The sequence below is a fragment of the Carassius auratus genome, chromosome 1, assembly GCF_003368295.1.
Source record: "Carassius auratus strain Wakin chromosome 1, ASM336829v1, whole genome shotgun sequence".
Classification (NCBI taxonomy): Eukaryota; Metazoa; Chordata; class Actinopteri; order Cypriniformes; family Cyprinidae; genus Carassius; species Carassius auratus.
This window is the reverse complement of record NC_039243.1, coordinates 11,016,449-11,034,988: the sequence shown is the minus strand read 5'-3', so window position 1 is coordinate 11,034,988 and position 18,540 is coordinate 11,016,449. Positions and strand designations below refer to the sequence as shown.

Sequence of the window (18,540 nt, the reverse complement as noted above, 5' to 3'; positions counted from 1 at the left end):
CACTTGTCTCCTCACATGACGTATTTCCTGTATCTGGATTAAGTTTTCAAGTGGACATGAAGACCACAATGAGTGTCCTGATGGGACACACTTACATCATATTATTTTGAAATTGCAAAATACTTTTTATTTTCAATGTAAAAAAAACAGCAACTTTGTCTGTACAGTAGTCTCTGTGTAACAGATCAGGGCGCGTTTAGAGTTTTGGAGGCCCCAAGCAAGTGGTCCATGGGGGTGTTATGCACTTGGAATTTTGGAATTGGATCATGTGACAAACAGCAGCCATGATAGTGCTGTATAACTGATGAAGGCCTATTGGTTTTATTTCATTTTCCCCTTCTTTAAGCCTTGAATTTGAAATATTCCCAAACTTGTTTGCTATATCATCAAATATCTTGATTCTCAAATATGTATAAGCAAATTAATTTTTCATCTACTGTATATCGGGTGTTGGGCAAGTAGTGTAATGTAAGTGTAATCTATTACCTATGCATAAAACCCATCTTTTTACTTAAGTACTTATGTATGCCATGTAATAGAATATTTTTAATATGACTGATTTTGTATTTAAATTTCATTACATAGAAAGTAATCTTAGACCTGACTATAAAATCCATTTGGTCGATGGGAATGCTGTTTCACAACCAACAAGGATGTTGATCCAGGAACATGTCCATCTTGAGTAAATCAAATTTAACAGTAGATGAATTCAAGGATTCAGTTTATGTAGTCATTTTTATCAGCAGGCTGATTTATGAACCTTCTGCAGTGGTTGTAGATCACCTCCCTTGCCTGGAGATATTACACAAAACTGTGTGTTATAGCTTGTGGATTGTCTGACCTCCAGTCTATCTGTGTCTGATGGGAAAAACTCTCTGATTTATCTGTTCCTGGTGATGAATCTTCAGCTGTAAACAAGGAGGTAAACCATGTCCTTTGTGCACTTAAATAAACATCTGTTTTGGAAAAAAAAAATGGTTTTGTTTTGGAAGTTGTGCAGGCAGATTCTTGTTCTCACCACAGAACTGAGGGAAATCATCATATTTCATTGTGAAGCAGACCATCTGTCCACTGAACAATAATTTTCAGTTTGTGATTTAGCTGTTTAGAGATTAAAGAATGTGTGCTTCCTTAAAAGGCGTCTTGCTGGGCAGAAATAAATAGCATGACTAAGGTTTATCTAACATTTTCTGTTGGTCATGAAAAAAAAATGTTTTGGTTTAACAAATCTGAACCTAATTCTTAATCTTTAGTCCTATAAGCAATAACTACCCCTGAAATCAGGAGGAAATGATTGGTTGATGATATTGTTGTTCAAGCCACAAGTTGATCCAGGAACATTTAATTTAACAAGGAAATTATACTTTTAAATGCAGCTAAAACTAGATATTTTCTTGCTTCAAATTTGCCTGTGGTACTTAAACATCTTGAAATTGAACTAAGCTGATATATTGTTTGAGATTTTAATTAAGGAGAAACTATCTTTAGTAATTAAATTCATTCATCAGTCATTGTTGATTTCATAATTATTTAGTCATGATTAAGTACATCCATCAGTCTTTATTAAACCAGTCTAACCATAAAAAAAAGTTTGCTTATCAGCTTTCAGAGAGGCAGCAGAGAAATTCTCTTAAATCACCAAAGGCTAAGCCAAGTTAATTTGATTATGTCTAATTCTGATGTATTTAAACTGGAAGAATTAACAAATTAAACTGATAAATTGGTAATACGGGTTATTATAAAGTCAAGTCTCACCTATTGATAGCAATTATAATAGAACAACAGATGCTGATAACACTAACAAAAATCAAACAGCAAGAGGTTTTTTTATATATATAATTCCACTGACAATCAATAACTAATTAATTCAAATTCAAACGATAGCAGTTATGGCTTATTTAATTCTCCTGAAAGTCTGCTAGACTATTTTCAGTACATGCAGTCACCACAGTCTGTTAACGAGGACAAGCCCAGTTTTAATTTATGGCATTCTAAGTGATTTTCTCCATCTGCATTGATTTTATATTTTAAGCAAGTGCAAATGCAAATGTGAATATTCATGGAAAATTCTAGCTCAAATAAAGTGTCATCTTGTATATCATAATCAAGCCAAGTAATAATGGCTATTGCTTAGCAATATCAGGAATTGTTTTGATGAAATTTGAATGTGAATTTCATTTGAAGAGCAACTAACATACTGCGGAGAGCTGTGGAGAGTGTGTGAAATGAGAGAGAGTGAGAGATGATTCTAGGAGGTCAGGACTTGGACACTGTCATCTTTAATTCATTGCCTCTCAGAGCCATTGTCTGTTGCAGAGAACATTTTTGAGCCAATCACCTGAGCCGCAAACTCTGTGAGAATGATCACTCTATTTTTGAACTCTTTGCAGCACACAGGGAACAAAACTTTTTTTTTTTTTCTGTTACAAGTCTGCTCTTGCGATTTATGTCATTCCAAGCCCTTTCTTCCGTCTGTGGAACACAAAATTAGAAAGTCTAAAGAAAGTTCAAAACAACAGCAAAAAGTGACAGAAATACTCCCTTCAACATTCAGCTATATTTCTCTAGAGTTCCATAACAATAATGGAATAATTCATTTAAAAATTAGACTTTTGTCACCATTTGCATCTGAAATGAAAAGGAAATGAAAAAGCAGCATGGACCAAAGTCAGTGGTATATGTAAATTAATTGTATAATCATTCTCTGTTATCTGCACCCAGATATCCCTGTTTATTTGTAGCAAAAGTCCACCAGGTGATACATAACACATCAACATACAGTGAATTATTCAGGTGTTTTTACTGCATAAACAAGTTTTAATAAAGGCTCTCTCCAGTAGTGAATTCCCCCAGCTGGAGAGCTTTTCTCATATAATTTTAACAATTATTAAAACTTTATTTTTTTCATGGCCTGAGGGTGTGCAAATTAACAGTAAATTTACATTTTTTTGGTCCACCATCCCTTTAAATAATTTCTCTGCATAGCTTTTCTGTGACTAAACTGCATTTGGAGTACGGCTCACATTCTTTTAATTCTTGCAAACCATTGTTGAAATACAGTGGCCAGAAGCAACTGGTGTTGTGTGTGTATAAAGTTCTAGTGATAAATCAGATAAATACTTAATTTAACCAGTTAAAACATCTCCAGTCGTGGTCTAGTTACAGTAGTAAACATCTGCAGTTAGTACTCACTGTGATGCTCACATTGAAGAAGCAATCGTACTGCGAATTTGGATCCAAAAGGGAGGGGTAGAGTAGAATTTGAGTTCAGACCAAGCAACCAGAAAAAAAAATTATAAATTAAATATGATATATTATATAAAAAGTGCATGTGTGAGTGGGTGTGTGTCAGTGGACCCATGCACCTCAGAGTGACAGCTAGGATGTATCATTTCACTGAATCAAATCATTTCATTTTTATGTGACCGTTGTTTCATGTAAATCACTAGAAGAGAGGTTTAGAGGGGGATTTGAGCCATTATCTTCATCTTTCATCCTCTGTTGTCTAAATTGCTTTATGTAAAATGTTTTAATGTATCACAGCACAATTTGGTCGGTATCAGCCAAAAGTATTTTAAAAGGGGGGGGGGGGTGAAATGCTCGTTTTCACTCAATATCCTGTTAATCTTGAGTACCTATAGAGTAGTACTGCATCCTTCATAACTCCAAAAAGTCTTTAGTTTTATTATATTCATAAGAGAAAGATAGTCTGTACCGATTTTTTCCGGAAAAACACAACCGACTGGAGGCGTGACGTGTGGGCGGAGCTAAAGAATCACAAACGCCAGTAGGCTTTTGCGTTGAGAGCGTTTGGAAGCTGTGACATTACCGTGAGGGAAAAACCATCATCCAAAACAAACCATGGCTTACTGTCAGATTCAGTCGTTTATTAATGATCCAGAATCAGATCCCAAGGCTGAAACTGAACGAGAGCAGCAGCAGCAACGACTCGCTCTGAGCGGGGCTCGAACCCGGGTCTCGGCATGGGAGGCGGACGCACTAACAAGGAGGCAGAGATATTTGAAGCAGTTTTACTCACCGCCTGCGGTTCCAACACACGATCGTGACCCTTTTTCGTTGGGATTGCATCATCCTTAAGAAATAAACGATGAGCAAATCCGTCGTCAAACTGGGCCTTGTTTGTAAAACAAGCAACTTCGAAATGCAGGGAACAAACAAAAACACTTACACAACTCCGTTGATGCTCTGTAAAAATAAACTCCATCCACTGGTTCCTTAATGCTGTTTTTTTTTTTGGTAATCTGTGCAGGGTTGTCTTGCTCTGGCAACCAAAAATACACAAAAAAATATTTTGTGACATTTCGCGACGCTCTCGCTCTGATCAGTGATTGTCTGTGCTCAGCCTCTCATTGCTCTGCTATACGGGAGCGTGCGCTCTTCCGGCAGACGTGCCCTTAGGACCCATATAAGGAAATTCCCCTCCATCTAACGTCACACAGAGCCATACTCGAAAAAAACTTTCCGAAACTTGTGTCAAACCGGAAGGAGTTTTTTTGTAACAAAAATACTCCTTCAAACGTACAACTTAATTTTTGAAACTTTGTCCATGCTTAGCATGGGAATCCAACTCTTTAACAGTGTAAAAAACTCAGTATGCATGAAATAGCATTTCACCCCCCTTTAAATGTAAACACATATGTTAATACAAACACTATTTGCAAGTATAACATTTCAATAAAACATCCACAAATATATATGTTCATAAGTACTGTATTACATTGTGTTTGCAGAGTGAAAGTCTGTTTTTGTCTATTCTCAAAAAGTGCCAGTTAAATGAATTCATGCTCATGAACATATGATTATGATCAATATTAGCAGCTGATATTGTAAGACCCTCACACAGGCAAAGAGATTTTGATGTCTAAAATAAGATCTCCGAAGAAAAACTTAGCTACTGATTTTGCTGACTGCTTGTGCTGCTTTAGGAACATAAATGAAAAAGTCATCAAAATAATTATGCATCACTTGACTATTTGGCATTCTGACTCAAGTCGCCTTTCCCTTGTTAAGAAAAGTCCTGCTTTAAAAACAAGTTTCAGTATCTGCAGGCTGTTGCCACAGACAATAGTTTAGAAGTTTATGGTGTATACATGCTGGTGTCATGCTGAACTCTCAGTGGTATAGTAGGGCTGTGATTTTGCAATCTGTGTGGCAGACAAATTATTTGTTTCAATAAGTAAGTGCAAATATAATCTGTGGAGTAATTTCATAGGGGTGTAAAATTTTAATATTCTGAGTTTAATATTGTCATTAAAGCACTTTAGTGCAAAAATATGTGTTAGTTAATTGTCCGATTTTTCTTGGCAGATGAATTTCTGGTTATGCATTACAGATGTAATTGCTATGAGTGGGCTCTTCATGTAAACGGTCCCTTTTTGGTACACATCATGTGAATGTTTAGTTGCTTTCATATGAATAAATATTTATGCCATGCAATGCCTCTTAGACTTTCATTGTATAATTGTTTGTTTTTATTTGCCAAAGAACTGGTCAAAATTATTTTACAATTATTTTTACAACTTTTTTTTTTTTTCTGTTACAAGTCTGCTCTTGCGATTTATGTCATTCCAAGCCCTTTCTTCCGTCTGTGGAACACAAAATTAGAAAGTCTAAAGAAAGTTCACAACAACAGCAAAAAGTGACAGAAATACTCCCTTCAACATTCAGCTATATTTCTCTAGAGTTCCATAACAATAATGGAATAATTCATTTAAAAATTAGACTTTTGTCACCATTTGCATCTGAAATGAAAAGGAAATGAAAAAGCAGCATGGACCAAAGTCAGTGGTATATGTAAATTAATTGTATAATCATTCTCTGTTATCTGCACCCAGATATCCCTGTTTATTTGTAGCAAAAGTCCACCAGGTGATACATAACACATCAACATACAGTGAATTATTCAGGTGTTTTTACTGCATAAACAAGTTTTAATAAAGGCCTATCTCTCCAGTAGTGAATTCCCCCAGCTGGAGAGCTTTTCTCATATAATTTTAACAATTATTAAAACTTTATTTTTTTCATGGCCTGAGGGTGTGCATATTAACAGTAAATTTACATTTTTTGGTCCACTATCCCTTTAAATAATTTCTCTGCATAGCTTTTCTGTGACTAAACTGCATTTGGAGTACGGCTCACATTCTTTTAATTCTTGCAAACCATTGTTGAAATACAGTGGCCAGAAGCAACTGGTGTTGTGTGTGTATAAAGTTCTAGTGATAAATCAGATAAATACTTAATTTAACCAGTTAAAACATCTCCAGTCGTGGTCTAGTTACAGTAGTAAACATCTGCAGTTAGTACTCACTGTGATGCTCACATTGAAGAAGCAATCGTACTGCGAATTTGGATCCAAAAGGGAGGGGTAGAGTAGAATTTGAGTTCAGACCAAGCAACCAGAAAAAAAAATTATAAATTAAATATGATATATTATATAAAAAGTGCATGTGTGAGTGGGTGTGTGTCAGTGGACCCATGCACCTCAGAGTGACAGCTAGGATGTATCATTTCACTGAATCAAATCATTTCGCTTTTTATGTGACCGTTGTTTCATGTAAATCACTAGAAGAGAGGTTTAGAGGGGGATTTGAGCCATTATCTTCATCTTTCATCCTCTGTTGTCTAAATTGCTTTATGTAAAATGTTTTAATGTATCACAGCACAATTTGGTCGGTATCAGCCAAAAGTATTTTAAAGGGGGGGGGGGGGGGGGGGGGGGGGGGTGAAATGCTCGTTTTCACTCAATATCCTGTTAATCTTGAGTACCTATAGAGTAGTACTGCATCCTTCATAACTCCAAAAAGTCTTTAGTTTTATTATATTCATAAGAGAAAGATAGTCTGTACCGATTTTTCCCGGAAAAACACAACCAACTGGAGGCGTGACGTGTGGGCGGAGCTAAAGAATCACAAACGCCAGTAGGCTTTTGCGTTGAGAGCGTTTGGAAGCTGTGACATTACCGTGAGGGAAAAACCATCATCCAAAACAAACCATGGCTTACTGTCAGATTCAGTCGTTTATTAATGATCCAGAATCAGATCCCAAGGCTGAAACTGAACGAGAGCAGCAGCAGCAACGACTCGCTCTGAGCGGGGCTTGAACCCGGGTCTCGGCATGGGAGGCGGACGCACTAACAAGGAGGCAGAGATATTTGAAGCAGTTTTACTCACCGCCTGCGGTTCCAACACACGATCGTGACCCTTTTTCGTTGGGATTGCATCATCCTTAAGAAATAAACGATGTGCAAATCCGTCTTCAAACTGGGCCTTGTTTGTAAAACAAGCATCTTCGAAATGCAGGGAACAAACAAAAACACTTACACAACTCCATTGATGCTCTGTAAAAATAAACTCCATCCACTGGTCCCTTAATGTCCCTTAACTGTCCATGCTTAGCATGGGAATCCAACTCTTTAACAGTGTAAAAAACTCAGTATGCATGAAATAGCATTTCACCTCCCTTTAAATGTAAACACATATGTTAATACAAACACTATTTGCAAGTATAACATTTCAATAAAACATCCACAAATATATATGTTCATAAGTACTGTATTACATTGTGTTTGCAGAGTGAAAGTCTGTTTTTGTCTATTCTCAAAAAGTTCCAGTTAAATGCATTCATGCTCATGAACATATGATTATGATCAATATTAGCAGCTGATATTGTAAGACCCTCACACAGGCAAAGAGATTTTGATGTCTAAAATAAGATCCCCGAAGAAAAACTTAGCTACTGATTTTGCTGACTGCTTGTGCTGCTTTAGGAACATAAATGAAAAAGTCATCAAAATAATTATGCATCACTTGACTATTTGGCATTCTGACTCAAGTCGCCTTTCCCTTGTTAAGAAAAGTCCTGCTTTAAAAACAAGTTTCAGTATCTGCAGGCTGTTGCCACAGACAATAGTTTAGAAGTTTATGGTGTATACATGCTGGTGTCATGCTGAACTCTCAGTGGTATAGTAGGGCTGTGATTTTGCACTCTGTGTGGCAGACAAATTATTTGTTGCAATAAGTAAATGCAAATATAATCTGTGGAGTAATTTCATAGGGGTGTAAAATTTTAATATTCTGAGTTTAATATTGTCATTAAAGCACTTTAGTGCAAAAATATGTGTTAGTTAATTGTCCGATTTTTCTTGGCAGATGAATTTCTGGTTATGCATTACAGATGTAATTTCTATGAGTGGGCTCTTCATGTAAACGGTCCCTTTTTGGTATACATCATGTGAATGTTTAGTTGCTTTCATATGAATAAATATTTATGCCATGCAATGCCTCTTAGACTTTCATTGTATATGTATAATTGTTTGTTTTTATTTGCCAAAGAACTGGTCAAAATTATTTTACATGTCAAGAGAAAACTAGTATTAAACCTAGAACATTAACACCTAGTGCATTAAACTGTGAGTCAACAATTCTCAAACCAACTTGAAGTAGGAGCCACAAAGAAGCCCATAGTGATAATTAAACTTGACATTCTCATCTCCTGCAGATGATTTAGGTTAAAAGGAGTCATTTAGTTCTACATTGAACAGGCATATACCATCCGAGTCATTAGAAATACATCAGCAGTCCCATAACTTGTATAAGTCATCGCTTTTTGCTTAAAGCAACTTTGTGTTCGATTTTCCTTCAGGAAATTGGAGAACAAAAGGGAACAACAGAATATTTTCATGCTTCATGTCCACATGTGACATTTTCAAAGGCATTACTATGTGTGGATATATGTGTGTGTGTGTGTGTGTGTGTGTGTGTGTGTCAGATGTTTTTTTGTTTTTTTTTTGTTTTTTTCACATTGAAATTACATTCATCCGGCATGGTGATTGAAATGTGACAGCTTTACAGAAGAGAACAATATACAGTAGAGAGCACATTTCCATTACCTGTACACCCCCCCCCCATTTACTGTTTTTTTACTTGCACATTTATGTTGTCATATTTGCACATTCCAATCCATTACTAGGGTTAAGTTTTTTTAAAAGTTAACCAGCAAGTGAACAATCCACTTTGATCTGTCAAGTACAGTCAAAGATAATTCTTTGTGCAATATTTTAGATGAAACACATTCTTAATATTTTCATATGAAAAGTATTGAAATGTCAGATCATCCCTCAAGGTTTAATAGAAGAGATAATGCAGATATTTGTGTTGAAACATTCCTCCTTGTCCTTGTGCCATTGTTAGTCTGAAGAAGTGCCACCACACTATTCCACTGTGCAAAATACTTTCAGATGAAAGGAGAAGCAATTTGTTGTTAACACTTTCCAGAGTCATGCATGAGAGCACAAATTTGTCATTCGATAACATCTGAAACTGTTTCATTATGATGATCCTTCTGAACAAAATTGTGTATAATTATCTTTCCTACCAAAGGAAGGCATCCAAACTGCAAGATCTGGAAATATCCATGAAGTATAAGTATAAGTATATTCAACTACCTTATAGATCTTGGCGAAGATGCATTAATGAAGATGAGAAGATCTCCGAGGCTTGTCTGTGCTCTTTTATGGCACTGAGTTCATAACATAGAATTTAGCTAGGTCACATTGTTGTGATGTTGTCACCAGCACACTTTCGTCTAACACTGGGACATGGACAGCATCTTGAGCATACAGTAGAGTGAAACAAAGCAGTTCCAAACTCTGCCAGCTGCCAGCATAGATGGGACACACCATGATGACAGGCAGATTGGACATGGCAATTTGTACCATGAAGAAACTGGTGATGGTATGAAGTGTCTTAATTTGGAAACCACATAAATCAGAGGGATGTTCCGCACCATGACAAATCCTCCACAGATTCGATTTGACATCAGGAGTCCTTTCAGTATCCTCACCTAAACCATATAAACATAAAGAGGGGCAGTTTAGTAGAAAGAAAGATAGATAGATAGATAGATAGATAGATAGATAGATAGATAGATAGATAGATAGATAGATAGATAGATAGATAGATAGATAGATAGATAGATAGATAGATAGATAGATAGATAGATAGATAGATAGATATACCTTTGTCCCCTCAGACATCTGTTGCATTGAGATGTGTTGTCACTTTATCTTGGGCTTCTATAGCTTTTTTTGGTTTGATGCGAACTGCTGTTGTGGCAGCCTGGCCCTCTGCGTGCAACAAATCAAGCCGTTCCTTGCAATGGAAAACCGAAACAAAGGCGCTGCGGTAGTTCCGGTTCATCCAACCATAGAGAAGCGGGTTGGCAAATGTCGAGCACATGGCCACAATGTGGAAGACAGTGTAAAGAAGCCTGAAGTCCTTCATGTCCAACACGCTGTGGTCAATGTCAGTGGCCAGCTGGAAAGCATGGAAAGGCAACCAGCTGACCGCAAACACCACGACCTGCAACAGACAGGGTGAGATGTTTCTGTACTGGTGCTAGCCTCATCTGCATCCTGTTCTAGTTCTCTCTTTATATTATTGGCAACAATAACATCTTTTAAAATCACTGTGGAGAAAACAGCTCTAAAATATTTGGTTTACAGGAGACTCCTGGGAAATACATGTTGTTCTAACAGTCCTGGCTCTAAACAATAAAAAGAGAAAGTTATTTTAAAATAGACCCAAAAAAAAAAAAAGAAAAGAAAAGAAGTCATCAACTGTAGAATTCCAGATACACTAATATATATATAAAAACACATATCTTCTTAAAATAAAGTCATACTTTTATTCTGTAATGATTAATTCAATTGATTTTAAAAAGTGAATGTAAAGAAATTTATGTTCGTTATGTTCTTTTGAATTTGCGATCAAAGAATCCTGAAAATATATTATGCTATAATATTAAGCAGCACAACTGTTTTCAACAATGATAATAATAATAAGAAATGTTTCTTGAGCTGCAAATCAGCATATTAGAACAATTTCTGAAGGATCATGTGGCACTGAAGACTGGCGTAATGGCTGCTGAACATTTAGTTTTGCCATCACAGGAATAAATTACATTTTAAAATTTATTAAATTAGAAAACTGTTAATATTTCACAATATTACTGTTATTACTTGTATGAAGAGTCATTATAAAAAACAATTTCAGTCAACCACTAGATATTACTCATTGTTTTCATTATCAGGCTTTTTGCTGACCGTATGTGAAAGCCTAAAATAATATGAACTGTACACACCATAGTAACCAGCATCTTGGTGGTCTTGCGGCGTCGCTGGTGCCTGTGATTGTGACCAACTGGGCTGACATGATTGCGGAGTTTACTCCAGATACGGATGTAGGCAAAAGAGATGATTGCCAGAGGCAACACATACTGCAGCAGCAGCGTGGAGATTCTGAAGAAAGAAAATCAACTCCTTTGACAATGTTGCATGTTTGTAAGATCAAAAACCTAAAAGTTGTCAGTTTACATAAATACCAATGTTTAATCTTCATAAATATGTATAGTCCTATTTATCTATAAAACATATCAGTTTTGGGTAAAGTTACTTTTAATAGTAATCATTAAAATATTGTGTTAAAAAAGTAACTAATTCCATTACTTAGTTAATTATTATATTACATTACTTCTGCATAAATGTTGCGTTACTTTTTAAATATGAGGAGGGCTTGATTGTTTTTAATATAAGAAGTTGTATTTATAGCAAATGTAAAAGCCCTGTCACACCAAAAAGTGTAATGAATAAACCTCAGGCTGAAAGGAACCTAATGCACTTTTACATTACATTTCATACTGCCGTTATATCTTTTTTTTATGACTCCATTAACAGTGTGTTTTGCAATGGCTTCAGCTGTTAGTGTCATTATTGTCTCTTTTTATATCTCTGGAATCTCTCACTTTTGTTTATACAGTGCTATTTATTTATTTTTAATCAAGTCTGTACAGTAAAACATATGAGAAGGTCAACACTCTTCAGCAACAAAAAAACAAAGCACAATTGTTAGTATATCTAAAGTAATTTTTGCTTATTAGTACGGTTGAACTGGATCATCAAAGGTAAGCAGCTAAGAAATGTAGATACATTTGCGTTGTTTAACATATTTAATTATTGCAGGTTTGCATTTTACCGTTTAATTAATTTTGCTGAATACTAAATCAGATTTTTGCGAGGGGGGTGAATTAATGCACATTCACATTTAGTCTAGAACTACAGTAACATCATGTACACATAATCAATAAATGGGAAAAAAGTAACCAAGTAATTTCTTGTAAATTAAAAAGTAATGTGTTACTTTAATGGTTACTTGAAAAAAAGTAATCTGATTACATATATCGCATTACTTGTAATGCGTTACCCCCAACACTGGATGTAAGAGCTTTCAGTGCAATTGGAAAACAGGGACATTTGATAAATGAACACATCATACATTTAAGGCCCCTTGAAGGCATGAGGAAACTGCAATAATGCTGTTTATTAAAATATGCATGTCTGCTACTCACGAGTATAGAGTGCTGTCTGTACTACTGTCAGGCCACTTCTCTCCACAAACCTCAATGGAGTCACCTGGAGAAAGATCTACAATCCCATACTCTCTGAATATGGCCAGTGGGCTAGCCAGAAGAGCGCTTACTACCCAGGTGATGGCAATGACCAGAAAGCAGGTGTCTTTTGACATTCGAGTGTCTAGGTGATAAACGATGCATCTATGCCGATCCAGTGCAATTACATTTAATGTAATTGTAGAGACGTGAACGGCGAGACCTTGAGCATACGGCAGAGTGAAACAAAGCACTTGTCCAAACTTCCACTCCCCGAGGAGAGTGTAAGCCAGCGTGAACGGGAGACACAACGTGTTGACGAGCAGATCAGCCACGGCTAGGTTTGCAATGAAGAAGTTGGTGACAGTACGGAGTGTCTTAAATTTGTAAACCACATAAATCACCAGGGAGTTCCCAATAACACCCAAAAGGATGATGGTAGAATATGCCAAGATCAGGACCACCTGGACCCCGAGAAGCTTGGTGCTGTCTCCCAGCTCTAGCAGCTGATGATTCAGAGTCACGTCAGATGAATCCTCCCCGATGGCCAGCTCTTTGCTCCCAGAGGAGCCATTGATTAAGCTGAGGGAATCCATTTAACACATGGCCATGTCAGATTTTGGAGAAAGACCAAGTTGCTCTTATAGGTTTGACAACCTGAAAACACAAGGTCAAATTGACATTAGGAATCTGTTCAGTGTACAAACATAGATAGATAGATAGATAGATAGATAGATAGATAGATAGATAGATAGATAGATAGATAGATAGATAGATAAATAGATAGAAAACATTAGAAAACAACTCACAAAAACTTCAGAATTTTCTAATGGACTTGTATTATACAGATGGAACAGTCAATCATTCAATCAAACCTCATGAATACAAATACATTTAAAATGAGTCTATTTCAAACCCACATGCATTTTTATACAAGTGAATAACGATACGGTTCTCCATTCAAGGGTATGAATATTTTAAATCCTTTTCAGAGGGTCTGTCAGAGAAGATCCTGGTGAGCGAAAGAATGGGCATCGACTACTTCAGAGGCGACTTGTCAGGTCACTTTCATTAAGGTAAATGTATTTTGCGCGTTAAGAGCTCATTACGCACGGCTTGCCTGCGCTCGAGCACACTCCAGCGTCTTTATCTGAGAGATAGATAGATACATGGCAAAACCATTATCACTATAGAGATATAAAAACACTGGAGTCTGTGGAAACTTCATGGCATACATCCCAGTCCACGGACACCGACAGCGCAATGGTCCTTGGAGTGCACGAGGCGCTCTAAATAAACGAAGACATTTAGATGCGTATAAAAGGATCTTAGTCTGTGTTATTAAAGCCAGTTTTAGAGAAATTATGGAAATACGTGTTTGAACTATATTAGAATGACTTACCGGCTGCGTGTTCACCTCGCCGTCTCCAATATTACGTCGTGCGCATCAGGATACATCACCATCAGGTAAACAGAGATCTGTCTAGCTATATCTATATATTGGCATGTTGTTCTGTGTTCTTTTTCAATCAATAAGCTTTCCTGAAGGAACAGTTGAGGTCCAGGTGAGGTGGGCTGTGGAGCTCAGCCAGCTCTGACGCTCTCGACTGAATTTCATCCGTCCTCACAAGCCAGAGCCAAACCCACAAGTTCAGAGTTCTCGACAGAGATAAGAGGGAGAGTCATGAATCACGATGGTATGGTTCAATTTTAATTATTATTATTATTAAACTGAAACATTTAATAATCGTAATCATTATTATTTTTTATGTTGGCTAAGTGAAACACCATTAAAACAATGTATTTTAGGCTATATATTGCAATTTCTCATAATTTATTAATTGCATTTCCTATAAGTCAAAACAGTGGTTAGACATTTTGTATGTTACCTTTAATATTTAATATTTTTATTATTTTTTGAATGGGTTGACTTTGCTGATTGGTTATCAACGTGATGCTGGGACAAATATAGGCTAGTTAACTGGAATTTGTGGAATTTACTGAATTGGAGCAGCAGCAACAACAAAAACAACAACAACAAAAATAAAGAAATAAATAATAACAATAATTTAAACCAAGGTCACGCAGTCTCTGTGATATATATTTACACATACACACACACACACACTACGGGGCTGTTGAATGCTTGAATCTAATTGGCCGAAGAATGTTCTAAGGTATGCAGCTTTTTTTTTTTTTTTTTCGGGAAAACGCACGGCTAAAGTTCCATGTCCACATCATTTCGCCAAGCTATTTCAGTTATTTCAAAGGCTTTACGACAGTAAAAGAACCAAAACCCACAACGACACTGACCAAGAAAAATTAATAGTAAACACAATAATATGACAAAAAACAACAAATCATTTCCATGTATTTGCCAAAATGTGTGTGTGTGTGTTCTGCCATGTTTCTGTGCTGTGGTCTTAGAAAATGTGTGTTTTTAATATATTATATATCAGCTGGTTAAAAGCTGTCTATGAGAGTTTGGCTGTGATATATTATGTGGGTTTAATGATGGAGATTAGACCCGTCTTTTGCACAGCCTTTCACAACACTGAGCCGCTCTCCAATTCCCCTTATCGATGCACCATCAGATGTGTGATAAAGAGAAATTAGAAAAAGTTCTGTTTATCTTAAACTTTCTAGTAGTTGCAGTCTCTTCAATATGAGCTTTTAGCCTTTATATTATCTAAACATTGTGTCTAAAACACTAGTGTTTATGCTGATGTCACATAACACTATTTGTACAGATTGTCTGTGCTAATTATATATAACTATTACTAACTATTAATAAGCAGAAAATTAGGAATTTATTGAGGCAAAAGTCGTAGTTAATATTTATGTAATATCATTGTACAAGTACAATATACAAATATAAATATATAATAATTAGTTTAATTATTAATATTCATACACGTTTATACATATATACCTACATAATATTTATAATATAATGTATATTTTTCTATAAACATATATATTTTTATATGTTTCTAGAAAATACAAACTCCACCATCTCCCTCATCTGTGCATGAAGATGCAAACTCTTCTGTTTTATATGTTAATTTATGCAAATTGTCTGTCACAATTATCATTTTAAGTGGATGTCAGCTGTTCAGGTCCACCTCATTTAAAATGCCCTTATTGTATTTATATTTGATCAATCAGTACAACTCATACATAGAATGTAGAGTATGTTACATACAGTATATTAATTAAGTAAAAATTTACTCACCCTCTTTTCATTCCAAACCAATATTACTGTTTTCTGTGGAACACACAAAATAGTCTTTTAATTAAATACATTCTTCCACACAACAGCAGTTCATTTTTCCTACTTTTCTGTTAAGCTCCTTAAAACTACTCAATATGAACATTTTATACCATATGTACAGGTGCTGGTCATATAATTAGAATGTCATCAAAAAGTTGATTTATTTCACTAATTCCAAGTGAAACTTGTATATTATATTCATTAATTACACACAGACTGATATATTTCAAATGTTTATTTCTTTTAATTTTGATGATTACTGACAACTAAGAAAAATCCCAAATTCAGTATCTCGGAAAATTAGAATATTACTTACGCTTTTGACACTGTCTGTTGTTCAAGAGTGGCTTGACACAAAGAATGTGACAGCAGAAACCCATGTCTAGCATACGTCTGTGCGTAGAGGTTCTTGAAGCACTGACTCCAGCTGCAGTCCACTCTTTGTGAATGTCCCCCACATTTTTGAATGGGTTTTGTTTCATAATCCTCTCCAGGGTGCGGTTATCCCTATTGCTTGTACACTTTTTTTCTACCACATCTTTTCCTTCCCTTCACCTCTCTATTGATGTGCTTGAACACAGAGCTCTGCGAACCGCTAGCCTCTTTTGCAATGACCTTTTGTGTCTTGCCCTCCTTGTGCAAGGTGTCAGTGGTCATCTTTTGGACAACTGTCAAGTCAGCAGTCTTCCCCATGATTGTGTATCCTACAAAACTAGACTGAGAGACCATTTAAAGGACTTTGCAGGTGTTTTGAGTTAATTAGCTGATTAGAGTGTGGAACCAGGTGTCTTCAATATTGAACCTTTTCACAATATTCTAATTTTCTGAGATACTGAATTTAGGATTTTCCTTCGTTGTCAGTTATAATCATCAAAATTAAAAGAAACAAACATTTGAAATATATCAGTCCATATGTAATGAATGAATATAACATACAAGTTTCACCTTTGAATGGAATTAGTGAAATAAATCAACTTTTTGATGATATTCTAATTATATGACCAGCACCTGTATATTATATTTCAAGTACTTGTAAACATCATACTAATGATCATTAGTGAACAGCGACTTAAAATTTCTACATTTTCCTCATATCTCACATAAAGCTGTCCTATGACTTCAGAAGACTTGTAATATAGTACACAAGTCATATGGAACACTTTTATGGTTATGACCTCTCTGTGTTAGTCCCACTCTCTCTGCTTTTCTTCATTTGGCCTTTGTATGAGTAAAAAAAAAAAAAAAAGCCCAGAGCCCAGTTACTTCCAGCCCACCTCTCTCTGTCCCTTGCAAGTACAGATGAAGGAGTGCAAGATAAATATACATCTATATTTGGGAGGGATGCACTGTATATCCTCTAAACTCGTATATTGTGAAGCTATCTATCATTTGACATTTAGATGTGCTGGCACAGCATGTCCACTATCATGATGTATACCAACATAAAGAAGATGCATTGCTCAGTCCCACAGAGTGATGAAATCTTGATGGTGATATGAACAATCCTGCAATGGGAGGACTTTGAGAGAATCGGAGAGAATCCAGCGGATCGCCAAAAAGTTAAACATCTATTAATTAAAATTTGTAATTATTTGTAAACTTGTAAATTTTGATGTATGAATCGCATAACTAGTTATATATGCATGGCTTTTCTGATGTAATAAACTTGCTCAGTAACTTACCTGCGAAAGTATTGCACTTCATTGTTTCGTGTGAAACACGAGTCACAATAAAAGATTTTAGAACATGCTAAAATGACATGGTTGCTTGAGCAAATGTGTTTTCATCTCACGTTTGCTTTTGTTAACACTATCAGTTAGAATTAGGTGCAATGTTATTTTCAAATCCGACCGAGGATTACAATTTTAGTTTTAAATATTTTACTAGATATATAATTTACAAGGAATTTATTAGAAATATACTTTCTGAACTGTCGATATGGACAACAACATTGACAGATTCATGTTAATTTGTTTTATATAAGACTGTTTTAGTGCCATTCACTAGACATTTCACTTTGAAAGGGTCATGAAATGTGCAAATACAACACTCTTAAAAACAAAGGATCCAAAATGATGTTTTTTAAGCGGTGCCTTAGAAGAACCATTTTTTGTTTCCTTAAAAACCTTTCAGTTCTTAAAAGAAATAGATGCCAAGAAAGAACACACAAGCATGTTTTTCCAATGAGCCTAGTTTGAGTTTATTATAATTGTGAACATCATTGTAATAACATAGCTTGTCGCTTTATTGAATTGTACCTGGTTAGAAAACAGTGTTCATATTAAGTGTTTTGGAAAAAACCCTACAACTCTGAGCAAAAACAGTGATTCTCACCTTTGCATGCTCCACTAATTAATACTTTCATAACCCCATCATTGTTTTGGACAGTGTATTCAAAAATAATTGAAAAAGTCTCAGAGTGCAACAGTAATTCATTTGGCAGTTGCATCTGACAGCTAACAGTTTCAGTCAATCTAACAAACGCAGAATGCAGTGTGCTGGGATGAATAAAGAAAAGCAAAATAAATGATGTTATGACTTCATCGAAATGAGCTGCAAGCAGTGACATTCCTGTTATCTGTCTGTCGGGAGACACTCCGTGTTTATGCCATTGTGTGTGTGATTACTCTAGACCTCTTGTGGATTCATATCAAAGCATTGGCAGTTATGTTTGTCCCATCCAAATGACAGACAGACTAACAGGCATGACAGGAACAAAGGACTAGTGTGCACGCACAAATTAAAAGGACTGGTGTGCATGGAAACAGGCAAACCAAATTAAATCTTATTTAAAAATGTTAAAA

The 18,540-nt window shown here is 35.7% G+C and overlaps 2 protein-coding genes across 2 annotated transcripts in view; one reads left to right on the top strand and one right to left on the bottom strand.

Annotated features, from left to right (window-relative positions):
* Positions 1-18,540, top strand: part of LOC113109348 (myb-like protein U) — a 972,647-nt gene that overhangs the window by 625,672 nt on the left and 328,435 nt on the right. The window lies entirely within an intron of this gene.
* LOC113109788 (neuropeptide Y receptor type 2-like) lies at positions 8,784-14,119 on the bottom strand. Its single transcript, XM_026273553.1, has 5 exons — positions 13,865-14,119; positions 12,424-13,119; positions 11,161-11,317; positions 10,037-10,379; positions 8,784-9,861 (listed from the first exon to the last, which is right to left on the bottom strand). Exons 2-4 carry the CDS (start codon positions 13,056-13,058, stop codon positions 10,047-10,049), a joined length of 1,125 nt encoding a protein of 374 aa, XP_026129338.1. The 5' UTR covers positions 13,059-13,119; positions 13,865-14,119; the 3' UTR covers positions 8,784-9,861; positions 10,037-10,046.